The 27184-nt window shown below is 42.2% G+C and overlaps 2 protein-coding genes across 10 annotated transcripts; one reads left to right on the plus strand and one right to left on the minus strand.

Annotated features, from left to right (window-relative positions):
* Nucleotides 1-2: 2 nt before the first annotated feature.
* On the plus strand, nt 3-17260 carry LOC138630359 (dynamin-2-like). Of its 8 annotated transcripts, none has more exons than XM_069714647.1 (21): nt 3-413; nt 3227-3300; nt 3702-3851; nt 4013-4216; nt 4694-4792; nt 5305-5465; nt 5620-5762; nt 5842-5977; nt 6131-6198; nt 6570-6708; nt 9721-9807; nt 9908-9978; nt 10657-10710; nt 10945-10963; nt 12195-12305; nt 12597-12706; nt 12808-12919; nt 13942-14109; nt 14742-14968; nt 15702-15950; nt 16206-17260. In XM_069714647.1, exons 1-21 carry the CDS (start codon nt 253-255, stop codon nt 16273-16275), a joined length of 2613 nt encoding a protein of 870 aa, XP_069570748.1. In that variant the 5' UTR covers nt 3-252; the 3' UTR covers nt 16276-17260. The 8 variants fall into 8 exon arrangements, with proteins under 8 accessions (XP_069570748.1, XP_069570751.1, XP_069570749.1 ...); XM_069714650.1 differs by having other exon boundaries at nt 16209-17260; XM_069714648.1 differs by lacking the exon at nt 6570-6708 and adding an exon at nt 7576-7714.
* Nucleotides 17261-17932: 672 nt separating this feature from the next.
* Nucleotides 17933-24343, minus strand: tmed1b (transmembrane p24 trafficking protein 1b). Of its 2 annotated transcripts, XR_011311635.1 has the most exons (6): nt 24074-24343; nt 21956-22053; nt 21666-21855; nt 20489-20656; nt 18346-20396; nt 17933-18315 (listed from the first exon to the last, which is right to left on the minus strand). XR_011311635.1 is itself a non-coding variant. In XM_069714656.1 (5 exons), exons 1-5 carry the CDS (start codon nt 24323-24325, stop codon nt 20346-20348), a joined length of 759 nt encoding a protein of 252 aa, XP_069570757.1. In that variant the 5' UTR covers nt 24326-24343; the 3' UTR covers nt 17933-20345. The 2 variants fall into 2 exon arrangements, 1 of the variants encoding a protein (XP_069570757.1); XM_069714656.1 differs by having other exon boundaries at nt 17933-20396.
* Between the last annotated feature and the right edge of the window lie 2841 nt (nt 24344-27184).

Genomic DNA, 27184 nt, shown 5'->3' on the forward strand with positions numbered 1-27184 from the left:
TGTCGCCTGACCGGATGATGACAGAAGTTTTCAGTCTAATGTCGCTACTTTTATCATGCCAATACCCATTTAACAAGCTCGTGGATTCTTTCAACGCTCTCGACACTGTTCACTCTCAGCTGTTTTTTTTTTTTTTTTAATGAAATAAACTCACCGAGACTGTGTCAGACTGCGGTACCATCTGGGAACTTTTGGCCCTTATTTGACGGGAGAGCAGGGTATAAAGCCCGCTGGGCTGACCGAGGTGCAACTATGGGAAACCGGGGGATGGAAGACCTAATTCCCCTCATCAACAAGCTCCAAGACGCTTTCAGCTCCATCGGCCAGAGCTGCAACTTGGATCTGCCGCAGATAGCGGTCGTCGGCGGGCAGAGCGCAGGGAAGAGCTCCGTGCTGGAGAATTTCGTTGGGAGGTTGTACTGTTTAATGTCTCGTCTCAGATTAATCTGACACAGTTTATGTTCATTTGTCATGTGGTTGACTGAAGTATGTGAGTGTTCGTTTATTACAGACAACATCGAGCTTTTGCGTAAAAGTCGCCAACTAAGCAGTTGGTTACGCGCTGTGTGTGTAGTTGCCTCCCAGTTTCTAACGTTTCCCCCCCCCCCCCCAACGTTTTCTTTCCAGTTTGGAGCTGAGCTATTCACGATGGGTAGTTACGCATTTCACGCAGAAAACAGCTGTTGATTTCGTCAGAAAACATGAAGAGAAATAGGTTTAAAAGTGACTTAAGTCTGACCCAAATTCTGAAACATTTCAAACCTAAAAATGTAACTTTCTCAGGAGGTGTATTACTCCTGTTCTTTCCTGCCAGTGCTTCATATTAGGCCCGTCCAGTCAAACATTTACAAAGGCTGTATTTCCTTGAGATGGCTGGAGTTATACCCACAGATATCTTTACAGACCTCATATTCCACGGGTCAGGTTAATGTTTTACTTTCAAGGGTGAGGTGCAAAAAAGAAAATGGGCAGGTTTAATGAGGTCATCGTCAAGATAAATGAATTATTAAGACAGTTTCAGTTCGCTCTGTCAGCATGCAGAGAACTGCTGAATTTCTTTGTCAGGCTGATGAATGAGCGCAAAGGAATTTCAACGAGCAGTTGTGGGTCCGTCTTGATGACCAATAGCAGGAACAACAACTGTTACATTACTGGCATTTGTCGGGATCACTCGGCTCAGTTTGTAACATTGTAGAAAACAATCAGTCAAAACACATCCCTACGTGGCTTGAGATAAAATCGCTTTAAGAGGAAAGGGAAAGGGAGGAAGACATGGCCGTGCTGCAGCAGTGGAGGCCTAATCTGTACTGAAGATAGCAGCTTTGAGGGTTTTTTTTTTTTTTATGTCGAAGTGAAGGAAACACTTTCCTCGTCTCCATGTCAGAATGATTTCATTTGTTGTCCAAGAGATTGGGAATGTTGATTAGGCAGCTATGTCTCCTTTTTTTCCTGTTGCCTTTTGTCTCCGAGTCCCGAGCAGCGGCTGAGGGAGACAGTGGGGGCATTGATGTGTTTGTGCTGGGGTCATCAGTGATGTCACCAGCTGCACTGTCATGTGTATATGACACACTGGGTACCAGATACCCACAGAAGGGTTTTCATGTTTCTTAATTAGCCCACTTACATGCATGGATGTAACGCTGGCTTTTCACACTAGCGTATTTGACTACTGGGTTCTAATTAGACAAGATCAGTCAATGTGCAACGAACAGTTTGATTAATGTAGTTACTGTTTTCTATTCTTTTGTTTAGATCAGGGGTTTCCCGTTTGGGGGTGTCGGGATCTTTTAGTGGGGCACAAGATTAATCTCTTGACAGTTGATGGAGTATAATACATTATTCCATGCCTTATTTTAAATTTTCTAAATGCTTGGAAATAGAATTTCAACTATAAATTATTGTCATTATTGATATTTTTTTCAGGATTAGTGTACGAAAAGTTAAGAAAAATTTCCATACATGGCTTCTAATGTCTTGTTTTGTCTTATTAACTGGCCGAACTGGAAAAAAAAAAATCTTTTTAAAAGATATTTTTACAGTGATATAAATCAGAGAAAAGCATCAAATCCAAAGCTGAAACCATAAAAAGTTGCCATTTTTGCTTGATTTAAAAGACGCAATGAACAATAAGATACATTTTGTGCTGATGGACTAATTGATGAATCAACACATTTTTTTCAGTTATAGTCGGGAAGCACTGATTTAGATTGTGAAATGTCAATGTTAAAATGTTAATGTTAAAATGTTTAAAAAAAAAAGAAGTGTTTATCTCAAATTGTCCACTCGACTGGATAAATGACTAATTGATCAGATGTCTTGTTGAGAATCGTCGTATTCATGCTGTGCTTTCACAAGTGACAGGAAGAGCTGAGGGAACAGGATAGGGATGACAGTTGTGCAACATCCTGTCTGCTCTGTCAGCAGTGAACATCAGAGCGCAGTGTGTACGTACGTGTATGCGATCACACCATTATATCGCAGCACATGTGTTCGCATGTTTTTGCGTGACCTACTTACCTTGCGCTAAAACTCAGGCCTCGCCGCTGACCTGGTAAACACACAGACACGAACACATCGTCATGGCCCGGAGAGATGTGTAGCCACTGACCTGGAAATGATCACAGTTCTATTGAACAGGAGTTTCCATTCTGATGAACGTGTATGTGATGAGAAGGGAACACAGAGGGAGACGCTCGTCTGTCGTTGCACTATTTATAATGAACAGGGTTGTAAGTCAATCTTTGGCTGACATCAATAATGCACCGGGTCCGATAGAAGCCTGCGTGTGGAATTTAAACCAGTTGGAAGCCAGTTTACAGCATGAGCTCTTATTTTGATAGAAGTTGAGACATGTTTAGTATTTTCACATAATTTGAAAGTTGCAACATGTAGTGAAATACAACTGTTTTTCATCACTTAAATTGATTTTAGTGCATGCACTCAGTCTAAAACACCTCGCCTTAATATTTATGTCAGTAATTGGGTGTAGCTGCTGATGAGGGTACACGGTGTGTTTATAGTGTTGTGTACGCCTGCATACAGTCGGCGTGTATCCTGTCATCATCTGCATCAATCTGCAGCGTTGTGGTTGTGGTTTGTGTGTGTGTGTGTGTGTGTGTGTGTGTGTGTGTGTGTGTGTGTGTGTGTGTGTGTGTGTGTGTGTGTGTGTGTGTGTGTGTGTCTGTGTGTGTGTGTTTGTTAACCTTTACCTCTGTTTCTCCATCAGGGACTTTTTGCCCAGAGGTTCTGGCATCGTCACCCGTCGTCCTCTCATCCTCCAGCTGGTGAACAGTAATGTAGGCAAGTTGCGTACATGGCGTCTTAGATGTCGGGAAATGATGTGTGCCCCTAAATCGAGGCTTTCCGAGAGACAGTCAGGTGTCCGTAGCTAAAATCGACAGTTTCATTCGGACAGAAAGTTATAAAAAAAAAGAAGAGAATTGATCGACTCAATCGGACTCGCAGACTACGTCGTTTTTACACATGCAGCTGCATTTGAGAAGCTGGCAGATACGCACACAAGCTTCCACAGATATTCTCTAAATTTAGAACAGTAAAAGATCATAACATGTTTTATATAACTAATTTAGTTACAGCACTGTCCTACTTTGTGCAACCTTCCACTTTCCCTCCCTCCTAGATATTTGTCTCTGTATATATTTCATGTTAATCCGACACCCTCTCTCGTTTTCTGCACGTAGAGCACGCAGAGTTCCTGCACTGCAAGGGACGCAAGTTTGTGGACTTTGACGAAGTCCGTCTGGAGATTGAAGCTGAGACCGACCGGATCACTGGATCCAACAAGGGCATCTCCTCCATCCCCATCAACCTGCGTGTCTACTCCCCCAATGGTAACACACACACACACACACACACACACACACACACACACACACACACACACACACACACACACACACACACACACACACACACACACACACACACACACACACACAAAATCGGCCCAAATTTCAAACTCTGGCCGACTGATTTCCTCCTCCTCTCTCAGTGCTGAACTTGACCCTGATTGACCTGCCGGGGATGACCAAAGTGGCCGTGGGTGACCAGCCTGTGGACATCGAGCATCAGATCAGAGACATGCTGATGCAGTTCATCACTAAGGAGAGCTGTCTGATCCTGGCCGTCACCCCAGCCAACACTGACCTGGCCAACTCCGATGCCCTCAAGATTTCCAAGGAGGTGGACCCTCAGGGTAAGTGACAGGATGGCATCTATTCAAGGACGAGGGTCTCTGACTGTAACCATTTTCTGCTCTACTTTTGTATAAAACCAATTAGTTTAGGCTTTAACATGCAGCCATTAGCACGCTTCCTCTTTCTATTAATCTTTGCCTCAGCGAAGGAACCTACTCGTCAGAATAATTAACTGCTACATTATTAAAACACTTCCTGGCAGCAAAGATGTCGTGAATAAGATTAGTAGAGATATAATTAAATGTAATTATTCACACCTTTGGCCCGTTTTAATTCAATCCAGAGGACGTTTTCAACCATTTTAAGGCACAGGCTATTAACTGTAGATTAAAGGAGAGTAGCTACATGCTGTGTGTCTGCCGATAACTGAGTTGAATGTTTAGATTTTCCCTATAAGTCCTAAAAAAAAAAAAATCCAGTTTTATATATGAACATAAAAAAAAAAAACCTTCGTGACACTTATTTTTTTTCTTCAGGGCTTCGGACCATTGGCGTGATCACAAAGTTGGATCTCATGGATGAGGGGACCGATGCTCGAGACATCCTCGAAAACAAACTCCTGCCCCTCCGCAGAGGTACGGACACACACACACACACACACACACACACACACACACACACACACACACACACACACACACACACACACACACACACACACACACACACACACACACACACACACACACACACACACACACACACACACACGCGCACACACACAATAACAAACAAACACAAAGGCAGCGCTGTCAGAAAGCATCAGGACAGATTCTATTGGTCTGTCGAGTTGGATGTTTGTCTTGGGAATGTAAAAATATCTATGACACCAAAGAGACACTTGTATTTAATTTGAGATGGACAGATTAATATCGTAGGAAGTGCTGCCCTTTATACATCCAGTTCCCCTAATTTTAGAAGCTAATGGCACAAAGTAACATGAAGTCGTTTGATGTGATTGTTTTTGTCAATTCTGAGGAGAAGCTCTACTTTTTTGGATTCAGTCTGGACAAGTCAAACAAATCAAAGTCAGAAGCAATCTGCTGTTTGGACATGAAATGGAGGCCTTGTTTCTGTTCTTCTTTAGGTTACATCGGTGTGGTGAACCGCAGTCAGAAAGACATTGACGGAAAAAAAGACATACGTGTTGCTTTGGCTGCTGAGAGAAAGTTCTTCCTGTCCCATCCTGCCTACAGACACATTGCAGAACGCATGGGCACACCGCACCTGCAGAAGACACTCAATCAGGTGAGGCACACATCTAATCATACATACAAGCACTTTACTATACGTCACTATATCTTTTTTGCGTTCCCGGGTGTGGTTTAGACGGCACTGAATCGCCCTGGCTCATTGGAAATTCAACTGCACACGTTTGAACTTAACCTATATTTCACTGCAGCAACTCACCAACCACATCCGCGACACGTTGCCAGGGTTACGCAGTAAGCTGCAGAGCCAGCTGCTATCGCTGGAGAAGGAAGTGGAAGAGTACAAGAACTTCCGTCCTGACGACCCTACGCGCAAGACCAAGGCCTTGCTTCAGTCAGTACCTGCAAAGCACACGACCGCACACGCAAAATGATATTTAATAAATCGAATGTATACAATGTGAAATCTGTAGGATGGTCCAGCAGTTTGGTGTGGACTTCGAGAAGTGCATCGAGGGGTCTGGAGATCAGGTGGACACTTCGAACCTGTCTGGTGGAGCAAAGATCAACCGCATCTTTCACGAGCGCTTCCCCTTCGAGCTGGTGAAGGTGACCCGTGTTACATGATGTCTATTTTCGTCAGGATTGTTGTCTTTACTTACACTTAAGTCACATATTTTAATATTTGTCACTGATGTCATGCTCAATCAAAACTCGCTAATTACACATAGAACAAATACAATCTATGCCTTTGTGTCTCAGATGGAGTTTGACGAGAAGGAGCTGAGGAAGGAGATCAGTTACGCCATCAAGAACATCCACGGAGTCAGGCAAGTTGAGCCAGCATGCAAAAACAAAACATCACATGTAGCACACATTTATCTGCTTACCTGTCTGTCAGCTCTTTTTTTTGTTTGTGTCTGTGTCCCAAACTCTTTTTTTTATGTTTCTTTTATATGTGCTGGCTCTAGTTGTTTTTCTTTTATGAGTGAGCAGTATATATTTATCACCTCCTGGTTGCGTGTCTGCTTTCCATCTGTTTTCCGCGCCATTTGTTCCTATTTTCCCTCCGCTCTTCATCATTTGTTCCTCTTCGTCTGCGTCCTTGTGTTTTTCCTTGCCTGTGTGCTTGTCCCACACTCTTCCCGTGTGTCTCCTGCTCCACTTCTCCATGTCTGTCTTTTGTCTGTATGTCCTTCAGGACAGGCCTGTTCACCCCAGACCTGGCGTTTGAGGCCATAGTGAAAAAGCAGATCATTAAGCTGAAAGAGCCCTGTCTGAAATGCATCGACCTGGTCATCCAGGAGCTCATCAACACAGTCAGACAGTGCACCAATAAGGTATCACTGCATGGTCTCCTGCCCGCCCGCCACACCTGTGCATAGTTAGTGCTGCCAACAGTAGACATTTTAGTTTCTTAGCAATGTGCTTCTGAAAAAAAAAAAAAAAAAAAACAAAAAACCCTGTAAAGAGTGGATGAATTCAAAGTAAGGATTCAGTTTTGACAACCCTGCTTTGAAGTTCACGAACATCAGTGGATGAATTGGAAGGTGCCGGCTGCGCTGCAGTGCATCGGGGTGGCGTCTGAGGGAGGCGGTGGGATCAGAAACAGACGGGCTGTGACCTGTTCCTGTGCAGGTTCATTGCAAAACAAGCTGCAGGCCTGGTTTGAAGTTCTAGCTTGAGTTAGCTGTACTTAGGCACTGCCATGCCTTGAGCTAAATGCTAATGCCGGCTTGCTAACGTTTGCTTTTTGACGCTGAACACAACATACAGCTGCGATTAATGGCAGAACAGTAGTGGGTAAGAGATTACCAAAGTCATAGGCTTTATAATACACATCTACACACGTTGCCATGGCGGTCCATTCAATAGTTGTTGGGATCAGTCATGTTATAGGCTGACTCTTAATACGCACGTGCACTGTGTGCTGGAAGCTGAAATTTTAGAGAACACTTTGAAGAAGCTGCAGCTTGTTTCTGTTCTGAACATGAAGTAGAACTAACTAAACACCTGTTTTTATTCTTTGTCATATTCCTCAATCTTCATCTTCCTTTTCCTTCTTGGACCTCTTTCTGTTGTTTTCCCAAACTATACCATCCAAATTGGGCTTTCATTTCCCCCTTTTTTCTCACCTTGGCCCTTGCCACACCTCCTCCTCTTTCACCTGATATTAAACCTCCCACTCCCATGATACCTCACCACAGGACAGGCCTGTTCACCCCAGACCTGGCGTTTGAGGCTATAGTGAAAAAGCAGATCATTAAGCTGAAAGACCCCTGTCTGAAATGTGTCGACCTCGTCGTCACCGAGCTTGTCACGATGATCAGGAAGTGCACTGAAAAGGTAAAAACCTAAAAGTGATACAGACGGAGGACTGAAAGGGAAAGAGAGTGAATGAGACGAAACAAAATTCAGACCAAAGAGTGACAGAGAGCAGTCAAGATTCAATGAACTAACTCGCCAGTGTTGTTGATTGTTTCCCCCCTCCCCGCTGCTTGAAGGCTTCACCTCACTCCCGTCCTGCTGCTTCCCTCCACGTTGACCCCCAATCAGCCCTTTCCCACCCTGATCCTGGACCCCCTTCAAATCCACCATCAGCACCTGGATCAATGATTTAACAAGCCCTCACCCTGCCTCATGACCAAATCAGATCCCCTTCTCTCACACTATGAAATTTGGCTGCTTTAGAAGTGGCACAAGTGTGGCTGTTTTCCACCCTGTTTTGTCAAGGGAGATATTTATGTGCTTTTCCTGTGATACACTGACACTCATAATAAAACCCCCCACAAGACTCCACCAGAACTCACCCAGCTTTCATCTCTTCCTGAACTCTAATCTCATCTTTTTTTTTTCCCCCCCCTGATGCCTCCCTGATTTATTGAGACTCCCTATGAGCTTGAGATGACTTTGCATTCTCAGGGTCAATTAAAGGTGCAGTATGTAAGATTTAAGTCCCATCTCGTGATGCCACTTTGTACCTCAGGGGGTGATAGTGAGTCACTGTCGCATCAAAGCCTCCCCTCAGTCCGTTTCTCAAGAGTTTTAGCAGTTTGGTGAAAGTTTCTATAGTTTTGCCCTGTTGCTAGCTCGTACTTGGCTTTTTATTTTTTTGATGATTGTAAAGTTCGATTGTTTGAACCCAGTTGTTGATCGATTTGAAAAAAAAAAAAAAAAGCATTAGCGATAGCTTGAGTTGAGTTTACGTCATAGCTTGTTTCGCTCCGGTTTTAGCAAGACCATAGTAGCGAGTAAACAGCCACAGCAAAAGCATATGTTGATACCGTTTGAAATATTTTTTTGGTATGATTTGTGTTGTCAATAGTTGAACTAAAGATCTGTTTTGAATTGTTTAAAAATATGTCAGCTCGCCTGGTTTGAATCTAAAATGGCCTCAGTTTGATAGACGGCTAGATGACGAGGTAATTGAGCTCGCTAACTACAGCTAACTGGTATGAACTGCGTGTAAAAAAAAAAAAAAAAAAATAACCCAGCTAACTTCATTTTTGAAGCTTTTCTGTAACACTATAAAGTTAGCTATGGGTACAACATTAGCATAGCACAGCATTAACTGCTTTTTACTTACTAGTCAAGAGCGAATGTTGTGAGTTCGGCATCAAACTTCATTCTTTAATTGCCAAAAGCCGTCTCGAGAAGTGGAAAGCAACGCCGACGTTAACTATTTATGCTGCTGCTTCTCCCTCTCAGGTTGAACTGAGGGCAGACTGGACTCTAAAGTGACTCACTGTCACCTCTTGTGGTACAAAGTGGTATTACAGGATGGGCCAAGACTCGAGACAAGAGTCAGCCTTAGCACGCTGACTCCAGTAGCTATCTCTGCAACACAATGCACAGAAGTCTTTGACGTGACAGTAAAACTGTTTCTGTTGATAATTTGACTTCATTTTTGAATGTTATGAACAAAACAAAAAAATCTGCCATATTGCACCTTTTTAAGGTGTTGCTGATTTGTAGTGCGGTGCTACTTACCTGAATAAAAGGGATTGAACACCTCTGTGAAAAGAGTTGGCATCACAGCATCTGGACAGAGGACGGCAAACAATACATCTCCGGCTGATAGGAGACTCACTAGTGCATGCACTCAGTCTAAAACACCTCGCCTTAATATTTATGTCAGTAATTGGGTGTAGCTGCTGATGAGGGTACACGGTGTGTTTATAGTGTTGTGTACGCCTGCATACAGTCGGTGTGTATCCTGTCATCATCTGCATCAATCTGCAGCGTTGTGGTTGTGTGTGTGTGTGTGTGTGTGTGTGTGTGTGTGTGTGTGTGTGTGTGTGTGTGTGTGTGTGTGTGTGTGTGTGTGTGTGTGTCTGCGTGCGTGTCTACAGCTGGGCTCGTATCCGCGGCTGAGAGAAGAGACGGAGAGAATCGTCACCACCTACGTCAGAGAGCGAGACAGCAAGACCAAAGACCAGGTGAGAGCGAGAGAGAGAGAGAGAGACGCAGTCGGCCCGACCGGTTTCGCTTCTTGTCTTCGTGTCCACAGAGCAACACGTGTGGTGTTTTTCCTCTCAGGTGTTGCTGTTGATTGACATCGAGCTCTCCTACATCAACACTAATCATGAGGACTTCATTGGATTTGCCAAGTAAGACCTTTATTAGGATTAACAAAGACTATAACTTTTGACAAACTGACTAATCGATGAGTCGATTAGTCAAAATGAATCTACAAATATTCTCTAGCAATTTTCATTCTTTAAGCAAAAATGTGTTGGTTAATTATTCGGAAAAGTGAGCATTTATGCTTTTCTTTGTCGTATGCGAGAGTAAATTTGATAGCTTTTGCATTTTAAACTGTTCAGTCATACAAAACAAACAATTACAATATCTCACTTCTGGCTCTGGGATATTAAAACGGGCATTTTCCACCATTAACTGCTGCCTGAAATGTTCTATCCTCTTGTACATCTAGTTCGTCAGTGTGTCGGGTCTGATCGATCAAATATGATCACCATTACATTTTCTATGTTGTTTTTTTTTTAATACTAAGAAGAAACTAAACTTCAATTAAACAACATTCTAGTATTTATACAAAGGCAAGATGAAGTCGAATCACCAGAAAGAAACCCAACCCAAGAGTTTGTCCTTAGCTGGTACAAATGGAAAATGAAACAAAAAAAACTTCAGTGTGTTTACAGCAGGAAAGAACCCGGATGTTGTAAAGGTCGAGCTCCGAGCTATTTGTTTCTCTCCACTGTGCCTTGTTTTGAATATGTTTCCAAACGTCATGCCCGAGTTCATGTCATTGAATGTGTCTCTTGCAGTGCCCAGCAGAGGACCGCCGCTCACGCCACCAAGAAGAGAGTCATGCCCAATCAGGTAATTAAAGACACGGTGTACACCTCATCTGAAGTCCTCTGTGGCATCAGAGCAGCTGCTTTTTTCCTGCCGTTTTCTTTTTTGTTTTTATTTCTAGTTCTTCTCAGCCCGTCATCTCTCCTGTCACTACTGCCCTTCGTTGCTGCACATTTTCATACTCTTGTCTGTGCCCCTTTTGTCTCCTCTCTTTGTTTCCCTTTTCCTCTCTCTCCTCCTCCGTTCCTCCCTGTAATGGCCCTGGGAGAAATCCTTGTAAGTACCGTGCCACCCCCCCCCCTGCACACCTCCACTCCTCACATCCTCTTTAGGTGGGTGGGGGAGTCAACGCTCCCTCAGACCATGGCGAGAAGCAGAATTTGTGCTCTTTGATGAAAAAGAGGGAAGTGAGAGTTACACTCATGGATTTATTCGGAGAACTGGGCTCGCTCCGCTTCAAGAAAATACAAGAAGACAAATTAAATCACAGCTTTTCCTTTGAAGGTTTACTGTAATGTTTTGTGAAGAGGATGTCGGAGTGGATCTGGTCTGACAGCGGGGTCTAGATGGGATTTAGAGAAGCTCTCTTCAACTTCAACAGTAATAAAATATTGATATTTTACAAGCAGCAGCCGTTTAAAGTGTGGTTCGCCTGTAAAACCTTCGCTGCTGAAGCTGTATGCTCAGGTTCCTCTGAAATCTGCCGTTATATCATTAATTTAAACTCAAAAATGGGGCTCAGGCACTCATGATGCAGGCACTCAGGTATTCAGTGTTTTATCTAGGAGCCAGATTTGATTTCTGACAGCTCCAGAGGCAAAGAAGTTTCACTCTACCAGTTTCAATTCATGATATGGCAGGTATGACACGGCACTTTGGCACTCAGTAGACTGTTCCCCGTCAGCCTGCGGGCTCGTGTACATTTCAGTATGACCACTCGTGTCTGACATGTCTGAAAAAGAAAAAAAAAAAAAACCGTTCTGGTGTTCAATGGAGAATTTTAGGCTTCGTACAGCGCGACAGCTTCCCACCGTTACAAATCGGCTGCAAGTCTGACTCTCCGAGCCTGCAGTGCATTCACGGTTTACGCTATCCAGATTAGTGTACAGCATACGTCTGCTTATTATCCCTGTGTGTCCCTTTGTCTTCTTGTCTGTCAGTCTGGCAAAGAGAGGGATGCAGAGAAGGTGACTTTCCATTTGAACCTGCCGCCGTTTGTTTTACTCTGTAGATTTGTGATGTTTTTTTTTTAACATTGTTGATCTGATTGCACTGTGATCTTTTTTTATGAACTATATTCTCGGACCTGCATGCCTGTTGCGCTACTTTTAATGTTGCTGTGCTATTTCGTTTCGTTTACACATTAACAGGTTGCGATGGTTTCAAAGTTGCGGCCGATTCGTTGTGCGCTGAGGTTTCATTTGTCCTCAGTATCCCGTTTGCTTGCTGTAGATGACCCCTCTCGCGGGGCTTGTCCCATAGTCAACTGTCGGACTCTCGTGTGCAGGTCATCCGCAGAGGCTGGCTCACCATCAACATCAGTATCATGAAGGGAGGATCCAAGGACTACTGGTTTGTCCTGACCGCCGAGTCTCTCTCCTGGTACAAAGACGAGGAGGTGAGGCTGCGTACGTGACGAGAAATGCACAAAAATATGTAATAATAACAATATATGAACCTTTATTCGAAGGGAGGAAGTTTATTTTAAAAGGTAAAAGCTTCATCACCTGGTAATCACTGGGTTGTTACTGTAACACTGCAGGAAAGCTGTATTTAAGATGTGCGAGTTTTATATTTAAAGAATTCACTTGATCTGTGGAGTTGGTGTTGATGAAACAAGCTGATGTTTTTATTTCTTGCCGTCCACCTGCTTTTACACTCATCGCCACATCACCGGGTGTTTTATCAGGAGAAAGAGAAGAAGTACATGCTGCCTCTTGACAACCTGAAGCTGAGAGACGTGGAGAAGGGCTTCATGTCCAGCAAACACGTCTTTGCAATCTTCAATACTGAACAGAGGTGCGGACGCTGTAATCCTATAAAAAAAAGAAAAAAAAGAAAAGCATCACTGTTACGGTGTTTTAATCTTTGGTTGACGGTTGTGCGCGTATGATTTACAGGAACGTGTACAAAGACCTGCGTCAGATTGAACTGGCGTGCGACACTCAGGAGGATGTCGACAGCTGGAAGGCGTCCTTCCTCAGAGCTGGTGTTTACCCAGAGAAAGACCAGGTGCACAAGAGTGTATTTAACGTTTGTATATATACTGCAAGTTATGACAAATAGTATGGACAGATTCCAGCAGAATAAGGATAGCACACCGAGACATGCCGTGTGATCACCTGAGATCTATCAGTTGTTTGCATTTTTATTTTAAATGTTTTTTATTCCATTGAATTGTTTCCAGGACACGTCTACGGAGCACTAAGGCTCTGTTGTTCATATTTCATATTCCATTCACTTCCCTGTTTGTCCAGGAAGGAAACTGGGGCTTCAACATCGAGGCCACTGTTTACCTTCCATGCTCGTATTTGCAGGTCGTTAATTAGATTTAACATCCAGGACGAATTCTGGAGACTGTATTTAAAAAGAGCTGATATTTGTGGTCAGAAATACTTGTTAACTGCAGATAGGAGGGTAAAACTACAACATATAGCTGCATCAGTGTGGAGTTTAGAGATGTGCCCAAGTGAGTTATCAGTGGAGGGAAAGTATTTGTGAAATGTGAAAAGACAACTTTAATTATGATAAAACTCAGCTAAATTATGATTTATTCAGATTTAATCCACAGACTGACTGAATGAAACTAACACACCATCTGTCAATAATAGTTTCAAATATGACTTCTTCCGGATCTCCCTGATTAAAAATGAAAAAGATCACAATGTGGAAGGTTAATATTTACATTAATTTGCTCATTTTGCACAAGCAGATCTGTTTCCTCTGCAGAGGAGAGTTCTTTTCAACTACTTGGCAAATCTACTGTTACGATAGCACAGGTGCGAACTCGCCTGTCTCTTAAAGGGGATGGGAGATGACACTGATCGGTTTATTTCATGTTGCGCCCCAAATCACACCTTTTGATTAATTGAGAGAATCAACTGTGCACCTTACTTTGCGCTCAGATTATGCGCAGTTAAACCTGGTAAGGTGAATATGGACACGACTTAAATGTGCTCAGCTCATCAAAAGCCTTTAATCTCCGTGTCTCTGCATCCGTCTCATGTTCTTCTCTCCGTCTCGGTATTTTTCAGCCCGAGAACGAAAATGCGATGAATCCGAGCGACACCGTGTCCATGGACCCGCAGCTGGAGCGACAGGTGGAGACCATCCGCAACCTCGTGGACTCGTACATCGGCATCGTCAACAAGTCCATCAGAGACCTCATGCCCAAGACCATAATGCACCTCATGATCAGCAGCGTACGTTTCCCCGCTTTGCGTCTCTTTTTACGTTAGTTGCTCATTTTAAGGCCGACTTCTTATCCGTGTTTGTGCAGCAGCGACAGGCAGCTCTAACGGCTCAGCACTAAAGTCGTGGAGTATTTAGCAGTTGGAGACTCAAACCGACCTGAAAAGGAGAATTAAAAACGTACCTTAAATTTGTTATGTTACTCTGAAACTTCTGGATGTGGAAATATGCTAGCTTCCAAACACAATCAATATATACTTTGTAAGGTAATAATGCTGTTGGGCTCGGGTCCAGGATAGTATGGAAAGTTCCCTATATTATCTATATTCATTAGAAAATGGAGGAAGCGTTGGAAAAGTACAGAAATATTTACATTTGGTTCCAGTGCAAATATCACCGTCTCACTGTTATGAGAGATATTAAAATATATACACGCTTGTTAAAAGACAATTACAGAAGTATAGTCCTTTCATAAAGTTTGTTTTTAAATGGTTAAATATGATATAGTGAATCTCAGTGCAATTAATTTAGGATTAATAAATCTGTGTATTTAAAAAAAAAAAAAAAAAAAAGGAACTCATCTATACAAGTAATGTAGGTTGCTCTGGTCCTAACTGCGCCCTCTTTCCCCTCCCGTTCCCAGGCGAAGGACTTCATCCACTCCGAGCTGCTGGCCTACCTGTACTCGGCCGGGGACCAGGGCAGTTTGATGGAGGAGTCAGCCGAGCAGGCTCAGAGGAGAGACGAGATGCTGAGGATGTATCACGCTCTGAAAGAGGCCCTCGTCATCATCGGGGACATCAGCACCACCACTATTTCCACTCCGATGCCTCCGCCCGTGGACGACACCTGGATGGCCAAAGAGCCAAGGTAACAAATTTAAAAAAAAAAAAATATTAAAACCACATGGACATTTAAAAACAGCGTGGTGAGTATGAACAGAACAGTTCTTAGCAGACATTAACATGTAAAGAAATGGTTTCAAGGGTTTAACCTAAATTAATATTTTACTACATTGAAAAAAAAGACTTAAACATTTTAGAAAAAAAATAAATAAATGTAAGTGTTCTGGAAAAATCTATAAAATTGCCTGATGCTCACTGCGAAAAAGCTCAACTGATTTTAGTACTCTAAATATCCAGCAGAGGTCCTCCAACGTCTAGTTTTTCTTTCCAGAGTACCATATGTTCTGTTGTGCCTCGTTTGACTTGATTGAATTCAGCAAACAACATACAGAGGAAAGGCCAGTTCAGACCAATGATCCATGACAAGATGATTTGAAACTTCACTGGCAAATAATTTGTCGAGTCTTAAAACATGAACGAGGATAGCAATAATACATTTTTAGTGCTCATGAAACCGTCAAAACAAGAACAACAACACTTTTTCTGCAACGCTCTAAAGCAGGTTCCTCTCGTCGCAAATCTTTGGATTCAATTACACAATATAAATTCTTGTAAGAATATGTAGTGTGGACTTTAATAACTTTACCAGAAGATACTGTACATCATAAATGGCATCGACAACAAAAGGCCCACATGTGGATAATTCCATTAATGGAATCGAATCTAAAATATATTCATTCGTTTTCTGTCTCGGTCAGTCCTCCCCCGGGCTCCCGTCCCGCCTCGGCAACAGCGCCACCTCCCGGTCGCCCCCCGGTGGCGAGGGGGGCCACCCCGGGTCCTCCTCCCCCTCTCAACCCCTCACCGGCGTTCGGAGCGCCGCCCGTCCCTTCCCGACCCGGCCCTCCGTCAGCCGCCTACGCAGGCGATCCCAACTCTGCCGCGGTGCCTCTCGTCCCATCGAGGCCGGCCCGTGTGCCTCCAGCGCTGCCGCCGGGCATTCCCAGGTAAAAAAAAAAAAAAAAAAAACATGCACGCGCGCACACACACGCACACACATTTTGATGCTTTGGTATTGGTGATGGTTGCTGGTCCGTGGAGACAGCCGGTGAAGGGTTGTAACTACACAGTATGATCTGGCTTTTGGTGGTTTGGGAATCGTTAGTGCATGACTCTGACATTTTTTTTTTTCCCTTGCATGTTTTTTTTTTTTTTTTTCTCTCTCCCTCCTCCTCCCCCTCCCCTCCTCTCTCTTCCTGCAGCAGAAGACCCCCGACTGCTCCCAACCGACCCACTGTCATACGTCCTTCAGAGCCCTCCCTGCTCGACTAGAAACACACAAACAAGCATATTTGTTTTTATCTGCTCATCCAGACTTTGTTTACACCTCTGCAGTTCTTTCAAGCAGAAGTAGTCACTAAAATGAGGTATAATTCCTGTAACTGCAGACTACTGTAACTGGTAATCTGATGCTGTTTCAGTCTGTGCATTTCAGAAGCATTTTGTATGTAATTGTTTCTTTGTGTAGATATCTTCATCTTTTTTTTTTTTTTTACATACTAGTAATTGTTGACATTTTCTGCATTCAGGATTATGAAAAGGGATAAATTTGATGATTTTGGTGACTTGAAGGTTATGAACCAATAAGTCATCTTGGAATTTTGCCCGTTTCATTTGAAATGAAATACGTCTTAAAAAAAACCAATACGATTCCTAACTTTTTATATTACGATAAGAAAAAAGTTTTAGAAGTCATTTTGTGAGTTGTACACTTGCTAATGTTTTGTCAGTCATTTTACACACTGAGCACCTCAATAAGTAAGCAGCACTTTTGGATAAAAGTCATTTTTCTCAGCTTCTTATAGGCTAATTAAAATTAGACTTACCAACAGAATTTAAATGCTTTTTCTATGCTTCAATATGTTGGCTAATTGCTAACTCTTTTTCCCCCCCCCCCAAGTATACTATAGTTAGGTTTTAATATTTCTCGTTTGTCGACAAAGTAAAGATGAGACCGAGGAGGGCGGTTAGGTGGAGGTGCTGCAGCATCGTGGGAAGTCCTCTGGTGTAATTCTGATAATTAAACAGTAGTTGAGGTAAGAATGATCTTACCCAGTCAAACATCTGCTGACAGTTACCTTCCACAACTCCTCATCCTCAGTTAAAAAAAAAAAAAAAAAAGAAAAAAAAGTGCCTCGAGGGAAAAATGATTTTGATTACTTGAGAAATCAAAGCCATAATGAAAAAAAAATATGATGTTAGAAAGACGGCTTCTCTTTCGCAAAGTGATGGAGTGAATAAATGACTAGAAAAAGAAGGTGTGGTGGCTGGTGCTTCTTCTTGCTGCGAGACATTCTTTGCTTGACTTCTTTTATCAAAGCTTTTCTTTATTTTCCGACAGTAAACATGCAGAACATGCTCCCCGTCACCGAGCTCAGCAGCGTGTTCAGTATTCAGATCAGGACCTTTTGGATTTACAGCTCAGTAAATCAGACACAGTTGAGCAGAACAGAAACATTTCACTTTTCTGTGTGCAGCCTGGCAAGACCTTCCTTGCCACTCAGTGTGATGGAGCTGTCGGTCGCTATGGTAACCATGGTTGCCAGTGGCAACACGCAGAAAAGATGGTGTTACTAGTCGCTTTTGGGGGCCTGAATGAATAAATGTATACACGTCCCACGGTTTTCTGCATACGTTTTCCTTCACCAACAATTATGTCACTCACACAGAAAGAAAAACACGAGTTTCAAACGTGCAAAAACTCTCGTGGTTACGTGACTTCATACATGTGTGAAACGCGCATCTTGGGGAGATGTGGTTTTGGCACATTTTCACGGCGCAACGTGTGAAGTCCGTGTAGATTCCCATGTGAAAGTTTTCCCACATATTTTCCCCGAGTTATCACTTGTTGCAGCATGTAGTAAACGTGTGTCATACATCACATGCGTTCCATGAGGAAAAACATTCGAAAATGTATATTCTCCCCCCCCCTCCGTAGTGGCAGCTGCGTTTTACGGATGCACATCAACAATCAGAAACTAACTGGAAATCTTACCTTCTTTTTGTGGTCCTTCCACCCAGGCGACCGCCACACGTCCCTTCTCGTCCCAACCACTGGTGAAGGAAGCTCCGGATGTCGCCCGCTCAGACTTGGGCTCGGTGGCCACGCAGCGGCTCAGCCAGCCGGAGCAGGAGGGGTCCGCTCCGCTTGATGCACTCGGCATTATAAGTGCAGGTGTCCCAAAGGCTTTTCTGTGGTGCAGAGCTGCTTCCCATTTACAATTCTGAGGCCAGACATCTCAAGAAGGGACAAAATGTAGAAATAATGGCCATTCGTCATGACGGTAGTTATGACTGGACCAAAGCTGACATCTTGTGTGTTGCAAATAGATGAAATGACACAAACCACTAATAATGTATGTACATACAGGTATATTAATAAGCTTACTCATCATTTTCTAGTATTTATATATATATATATATATACACTCTGTACATCCATTTTTATGTTCTTCTCTGCCTATAAGTGCTAACAAAATAACTTGAAATGATCATCAAACCTGAGGAACTAAAAGTCAAACAAATTCTGGAGACCACAAAACTGCATCTTGTTCTTAAATTAAAAAAGGAAATTTACACGCCAGCTACTTCTGCTTACTTATATTGTGAGAAACTGTAAAATGTGCAAACAAAGTATTTGCACATATGAACTACAAATTTTAATTTAACTCATAAGCGCATCTTTGGCAGTTAGTTCAAACTGCATGATAAAGAAAATCCTTAAAGTTTGGCTGTTTAGCAATTGCAACAAATTTAGTTGAAAATCCTTCATTCAGGTAATGTAACCTTCTACCAACAACTACAGTTAATCTTTAAGTGGCTACTAAAATATGATTTGCTACCGCCTTATGTTTTCATACCAACGTACTCTTAATGTCAAAGTATTTTTAGGGGATCAGATCAGACGTTTGGAGGAGCAACATCTGCACAAAGTGTTTTTACATGCGTATGTCCTGAATGGTTCGTGGAAAAATGCGGTGAAAAACATGTCATGTAAACGTATCTAAAAGACACACAACACTAAATAAATATTGTTTTAGATTAAACTGTGCCAAATAACATCAGAAGCTGTCACGTGAGTATTAAAGATGTCACTGTTAACAACACTGAGGTCTCGTACACAAGAAGCCGACATTTTTCTGAAGTACATGAAGGAAAAAGCAGAAAACCGCTTTAGTAACGAAGCTTTGTCTCTACTGAGTGTTTAACTTTGGATTTCCATTAAATGTTGCTGGAAACATCCCCTGCATTACTGTTTTTCATAACGCTTATAGCTGCAGTTTTTGTTCTGCAAAAACAACTCGCATCAGTTATTTCCGGTGTAAAAATGCATTTATTTATGATCCATGACTTATGAAAACCTGTTTTTCCTTTAATTACCTAACAGACTATGCAACAAACATCTGCTTCAGTAGAATCAAAATCACATTCAGTTGACGCATGGAGACGCAGAAGAATAAAAAAAACAAACTGCAAATTTGATCATCTAAAAAGACAAAAAAAAAGAAAAAAGGACCAAAGCTAGACACACGAACACAAACCCAACGATCAGTGTGCTCATACTGCATTATAATGCTTGCAGACCTGAAGTGACATTCACACGTCTGGAAGAGAACTGACACATTATTGGCAATCATCCCTCGTTCTTGTTCTGCGTTCTTATTGGTCAACATGGACTGTATGTACTGGCACGTGACAAGAAATTAGAAACGTCTTAGAAAAAAAACAAAAAAGAAAAAAAAACCCCAACACAAAACACTTCACCAATAAGGCTGTAACCAAGGAAACACCTGGAGTGACCACAATTTAAATCACCGATATAATGGCAGGATCTTACGCTGTCAAGACTACAAGAGGAAATACTATTGCCAATAACACTATTGCACAGTTATCGCTTGTAAACCTTCAAACTAGGAGTTCTGGAGATCCGTTTTTTAAATTTTTTACGTAACCGACCTCCTACCCTTTATGTTACCTCTAGTGAAATAATCCAAAGGCCTCTAACTAGTTTCACAACAGCACTTTCAACTACATGGAATTCCTCATTGGTTTGTGGTAAGTTTTGACATTAAAAAGGCACTACATGAGATGGAATGGCCAACTTAAACTTTTTCAGTCTCGTACTCCTCTGGTTACCCCTTAGAGGCCGATCATCCTTAATTATTGCTCAGAGACATCTAAAGCAACATGTCAGGAATTAAATGAAGGTCTGTTAGCATTTGTGTTGATTGCTGGTGCTCATTTAGACACGATGGACAGTAATGGGGTGTAGTTTGAAGGGTAAACCAGGAAAACATCTTGTGCCGCCATGTTTTTTTTGTGTGCCTGTGAAATTAGTCCCTCTATGTGCGGACCCTCCGCTTATCCTCAAACAGTTTGCGGACCGTGTAGACCTGCGAACAGAGACGGCAAGATATCAGGCGCTGTGTGCGTGTGAAACAGATTTATGCGTACTGCGAAGTGTTGCGTCCGTGATGTATTTTACCTGGGTGAGGGCCACACACAGCATCACCAGCACACTGGCACACGACCAGAAGGAGACTCTCCAGAGGTTGTCTTCCAGGAGGTTTCTGTCCCGCGCCTCGAAAGCACGCAACACCGTCTGCATCTGACGACTGCGCTCCAGGCGTCTGTGCAGCGAGTCCATGGACTCCTGAGGGAAATGAAGGTGGGTGCAAAGGGCATTCAAATTACAGAGGAAGCACAACTTGCGTCAAGGAACCTACATCTTTGCTGCCTCAACAGAATTCATGAGAAGATGTTTTGGTTTCGATTTGACATTTTCGCCAAACTGTAAGATTTAGTTGGTTTTAGTTGAACTCTGATGAGGTCGAGTGTCTTCGATTACTTAATGGCCAAGACCGACGTCATTCTAATTTTTCCGTATCGTTAGCAAATCCCACAAAGACACCAAAACCATCAGTGCGTTAATCAGTCTTTTAAAACTTTCCCACTTCCCCAGCGTGTCTGGCTCAACTTTTTCTAACCTAAGACAAACAGATCATAGACATGTGACTTCCTATTTCCCCCCCCTAAATAATGCAAAAACAACACTCAGTGCATTTGTCGGGAACTACTATCAGATATGAAGCAATACACTCCAGTGAGTATTCCTGACTGCATAACAGTCTTGAGTTGATGTAGGACTGCAACTAACAAGTATTTTAGATAATGGGTTGATTTTTATTTTTTTTCCCCTCAATTAATCGACTGGTTGCTTTGGTCAGAAAATAGTGAAAAATGTCAGCAAGTAAAGTCTAAAATATCTCGTGTCCCGACCGACTGTCCACAACCAAAACATATTCAGTTTATTATCATGGCCGACCAAGAGAATCTAAAAATATTTACTTTTCAGAAGCTAGAAGAAGAGATTTCTTGCATTTATTCGTGAAAAATTAACTCAAAATGATGAATAATGGGAGTATTTAGTGATAATTTTTCTGTCGATCAACAAAAATCAACAAATTGTTGCTGCTCTGGATTGATTCCAACAAAGCTGCAGTATTTGTTTTCATGCCGAGCCTGGAAGTTGTTCCGACACCGTTTGCACACATCTAAGCCAACGAGAGCAGTTCACCAAGAGGTCCGATAACATCGTGAGCGAGTTTTTCCTTTTTTTTTTTTGTTACCAATTTTCTAAAAAGCCAAAACATGCATCTCACCCGGATGTCTTCCAGCTTGTAATCAAGCTGGCTCCCGTCAGGCTCCACGATCCCCATCCACTCCTCATCTCCACCCGTGTCTCCTCCTTGTCCCTCGATGATGATCTCGAAGAACACCATTTTCTCCGAGAAGCGACTGAAGCTGTTGTCAAAGCAGATTTCATAGTCTCCGTCCTCGGTGGGCTCCACGCTGAAATACCGGGAGGTCAAGAGACGAAAGGTCAAATAAACCCGCGTTACACAGCCGGGTCAGCGGTATGAGATGTAAATGAGGCGTTCAGGCCACTAACACGTGGACTCCGTCGGAGCGTCGAGACTCCAGGATGAGCCGGATGCCGTTCGGGGAGAGGATGGTGAAGTCTACATCCATACCGGCACCTGCTATCACCTGAAAGTACACGCACACAAAACTTGTACAGCGTGATCCAATTAAAAGTGGACAGGTCTGATATCATAATCATATTAAAATGCAAAACAAGAGGAAGGCAACCGTTTTGATTTGATTAATTTTTTTGGCATACAAGACACCCGAATTCCACTTCTGCCTCCCGCTGGTCAGAAACAACAACACTCTCGGTCCTTGCGAACGGAAACGATGTTCGTGTTTATTTGCATTTAGAGTGGAAAAGTGAGATCAGATCACAAGCGGTCGGCCACTCGAGCTGCACGTAGAGACACGTGGTAGTCGCGGTCGACGTATTTAACCAAAGGCAAACAAGACGGCTGTGAACTGAAGAAGCCTTTCGGGTGAGAGGATAAACATCTGCAAGAAATTTTCAAGCAAGTCAAGTTGCCTTTCGATAACACTTAAGACTGACCACGACGCGGATGAATGAGAATCTTCAGATATTTTATGATGCCAGGCGCGACTTGATGTAACTAGAGCCGTCCAAGTTTTGTTTGGATCCTCCAAGACACAATGTTAATGTGTGAACGGGGCCTTTAGGTTGAGACTCTCCCTCTTAACAAACAAACTGCTGACCACAACAACTTCCCAATTACCAATACCGTGTCCAGTTTAAAGCATCTTTGAACTGACATTTATACGCTGTTGCATAGTTTAGACCACAGTAGAGCTGAAACAATAAGTTGAGCAACTAATCAGCAACCATTTTAAGGACAGAGGACTCGAGTATTTGTGAATATTTGCTGCTTTCTTATAACATCTCTGGCAGTAAATTAATCAGCTCTCTACTTATTTTGTCCAAAAAGCAGTCCAAAGCAGAGACCGACCCATTTATAGGTTGGTTGACTTTATCAGACGATATTGGCCTAACATGGATATATCACATTTGTCCAATTGTTTTTTTTTGTTGTTTTTTTTTACAAAAATAGACAATCGAGTTTGATTTGAAATTACTTGTTTTGTTTTCTTTCATTTTTAACAATGACCATAATCTCTTTAAAAAAAAAAAAAAAAGTTATTTATAATTATTACATTCCAGTGAAGTTCAGTTTTGATGCCTTGATATTGTAGACAATAAATAAATAAAAAGTTAAATACTTTATATATTTTCGTCACAAGTGTTGATAACCACATTTTAGTTGGCTTTTTTTTTTTTTTTTACTTTCTAATATCACCATCACCATTGACCTAAAAAAAAAAAAAATCCTCTAAGAATAAGTCACGTGAACATGTTGCCTCTGGGATATTGAGATGGATGTTTTATAGCTCATAAGTTAACGTAGTAAACCGTGTGCAGTTAAATGGATGATGAAAATGGTTTGATTTCACTGTGCACTCAAGACCTCGTGTGGCTCCGGTCTGATGATGGTGGGATGCAATAAAAAATAAATAAAAATCAACCTTTGCTGTTGATAACTAGTAGCTTGAAGGTTTGCTCCAACACGGTCCTTTCAGATCCGTGTGCGACAACCAGGGACTCTGATTCAGGACTTGAACCCGCTGGAAGACCAGAGGCTGGAGGATCAACAGGATCTGACACCATCACGTTTGTACAACCTGTCGTTTGCATAATGAGTCAGTCCCGATAAATTTAGTGGCATGCGCTGTGACATTTTACTTCCTCTACATTATTTCTGCACACCAGTGATCAGTGGAGTGAAACAATCTTGCACAAATGGTGGGATATTAAAAAAAAAAAAAAAAAAAAAAAAAGTTGGATTTGAAGTTATGAATTTTAACGCGAGATTTCCTGGAAACTGTGAGCCACAGTTACGGTAGTTGCTTCGGTGGTCATGTGAACTTCCTCGACGTGAAGGTAATGGATGAATACGAGCTGCCATTTGCTTACAGATGCGGTTTAATGCCGGCTTATTAAAATACCCGTCAACGACCTGCACGTGAGCTACGGCCACCAATGTCCTCTTCCTGCACGGCAGGTAAAAAAAAAAAGCCTTTCCGCGATAACGTGTGATTGTGACTCCTGTCCCCTCAAAACAGTTACCTGATATTCGACCTCCATCGTGCCATTCTTTACTGCCGTTTGAAAGAAGCACTCGGCTCTTCCGGCTGGCAGCAGAAACGTGAACTCGCCGTCTTGGCTCTGCCCGAAACAGCACCCAGACCCTGCGCACCACAGAAAGACGACTGCGAGGGCGAGCAGCCGTCCTCCGCTGCTCATTTTCCTCCGGAGAACAGCCATGGTGAAAATATTCCCATGCACAGGGCTATCTAAGTTCAGCCATCTCCTTCGCATCCCCACTTCCGCAGCAGAACTTTGCGACGCCGTGATTGGGTGAACGAGCACAAGGTCACAGACCAATCAGGGGAGGAAGAGTAGCAATCCTCCTCCAATCACTGCAGGGCTGAGGCGCACAGTTGCAGGCATCATAATCGAAGCGTTGTGACTCATTACACTGGCTCCTGATGAAATATGGAGTCTCTTCAGTGACAAACATGATTGATATTTTGAGGAGATCAGTCAATAATAACAACACTGAATACATAAATAAACTCGAACTACTGCCTCAGGGTTGTATGCCTCCACCAACCAGTGAAGTTGTAGTTTTCTTTCCAGAATCCTATATATAATATATGTAGAGATAGGCTATTGATTGAGTCCTTAGCCAATGAAGCTGATTAACAGCAGACAATCCTTTAATATATATATTTAATGCAAGGAAGTTCAAAAGCGGATGACTTGCACACATCTTCATACCGATAGCACAGAAGATTTATGGACACCCAAGATTGGTGTCACCAAGTCATTGTCCGGCCAAATGTGAAATATGGTGACAATTTCCCCTTCAGTTCCCGAGTTATTGACAGAAAAGGGTTTTTGATGTCATAGTCAAGTTGACCTTCGAGATATAAAATGTCATTCCTTCGTCATTTCATCCTGTTAAACGTTTGTGTGAAATTTTTGTCATAATTAGTGTATGTATTATGGCGTTATGGCCACAAACATGTTTTGACCTCAAACCATTAACAGCCAATCAATTCATTCTCGAGTCCAAGTGAGCATTTGTGCCAAATTTAATGAGATTCCCTGAAGGGCGTTACTGAGATATCGCATTCATAGAAGTTGATGGACATAAGGCCATTGTGGCCTCAACCTTAGACTCCAAAAATATGATCAGTTCATTAATGGAAGGTCAAGAATGGAAAAACTGTGCCCATGATTTTACAGACACTGAGGTCATAGGTCACAGGAAACACCAATGGATTTATATAGCTGTTAATGTAACAATGCAACAGGTAAACCGCTCATTCACAAATAAAAACAACGTAATCATGACCTCAGTTGTACCCGTGACAAGGTAATTTCTAATATAACGATTACAGGGTTAAGACACTTTCCACCTGTAACCGCTTCCACAAATATAAGCCATATCAATCGATGGTGTAAAAATGAAAAAACAAACAAAACCAAAGTTAATAAGCTCTACATACTCTTCTTTCAGTCTCTGACAAGACAGCTGCAGCTATAACAATGAGAAATGAGCGGGGCTTGTTGTAGGGAGGCAGATTTGCAAGCTATGGCAATATTCACCATTTATGTCGATGCCTGCCAGCTGTCAACAACATAAAACCGAATCATTAACTTTATTACTTGCAGCCGTGTCTGCCATTCATTGACAATTTCACATGTAACAATGCTTTTATTATCGGACTCCCTGTGACGGACTATCATGCTTTCATTCTGCCTTCAACTAATATTGGACACTTGGCAAGGATGAGCTTGTGATTTATTATAACATTGGCGTAAATACACCCTAAGGGTTGCTTTCAAATGTTTTTTTTAATAGCTAGTTACATCACTCAAATTTCACCATATTTGCCATGTTCATGCAATTTATATTCCAGAACCAGAATATAAAATCTGATGCAAATCGGCCAAACGGTGAGGCTCTGGTAGCCTATTTTGTTCAAACGTCATAAAAACTACATTACAGATCCTAGGAGTCACTTCCTGCAGCTATAACGAAGAAGATGGACCTGGCAGCCTGCACTAAAGCTCTTTGAAAAGGTACTATACAAAAAGTGTAAATATTAGCCTACCTGGACTTAAATGTCGCAATTGTGATCATGTTATTAATAAGAACGGTTTGTTCCCAAGCCGATGGGCGTCATCTCCATCCTGGAAGAAGAGTGCATGTTCCCCAAAAAAAACACCAAAAAAAACCATCTCTTTCAAGAACAAACTGTATGACCAACATCTTGACAAGAACAACCGCTTCTTGAAGGCCAAAACAGTGAAAGGGAAATCTGAAGCTCACCTCGGTGCACTACATCACCGGATGGCTCTAGAACAACCAAGACCCGCTGAACAAGCTGGCGGTGCAGCTTTACCAAAAATCAGTCAAAATACAAGCCATGTTTTATGCAAGCTTCTCAGGAACAGATGGTCATTTTTCTGGATTTTTTTTTAAATATATATATATATATATATATAAAGTCAGATTATTTCCTTGCCTGAACTCATGAACAGTCTCTGTAGATGTAATAAATAAAATACCGTATACTGACTGAAAATACAATGTCGATTTCTGTTTATTATGAACACGCAGTGAAAACTTTACAGAAGTGATAATGTACAGTCATGCATGCTTAAAAATTGTCATCGATGCAGAGGCAGCTGCAGGAGGAGCAAAAGAGGTAAGAAGAAAGGAGCATCTTTCCAAACAGTGTCAGCTCTGTAAGATACTAAAGCTGACAACCATTTCCGGCAACATACAGTCAAAATGTTTCATTCAAATCATTTAAAAATACAACAAAATAAAGACAGTTGCATCTGAGTTAAACTGCTCATCCATTAGTTCAAATCTCTGCTTTCCACATTACTTGTCTGGTTACATGTTTAAGGAGTACTTTGACCCTTTTTGAGAAATATGATTTGTTGCTTTTTTGGCGAGGAGTTAAATGGGATCACAGCTACTCTGCATTTTAAATATAAGGAGGACAGCTAGCAACTGGTTAGGGTAGTTTGGCACGAAGACTGGAAGCTGGGGGAAACAGCTGGAATGGGCTCTCTTCCAGATGGATGTACTAAGCTAAGCAGCTGCCAACAGTAGTTTTATATTTACTGTTCCATTTAATTTTATTTCCCCAAATC

This window comes from Brachyistius frenatus, unplaced genomic scaffold, assembly GCF_029030835.1.
Source record: "Brachyistius frenatus isolate BFR_SWC_R1_liver_20210118 unplaced genomic scaffold, ASM2903083v1 Contig_132, whole genome shotgun sequence".
Lineage (NCBI taxonomy): Eukaryota > Metazoa > Chordata > Actinopteri > Embiotocidae > Brachyistius > Brachyistius frenatus.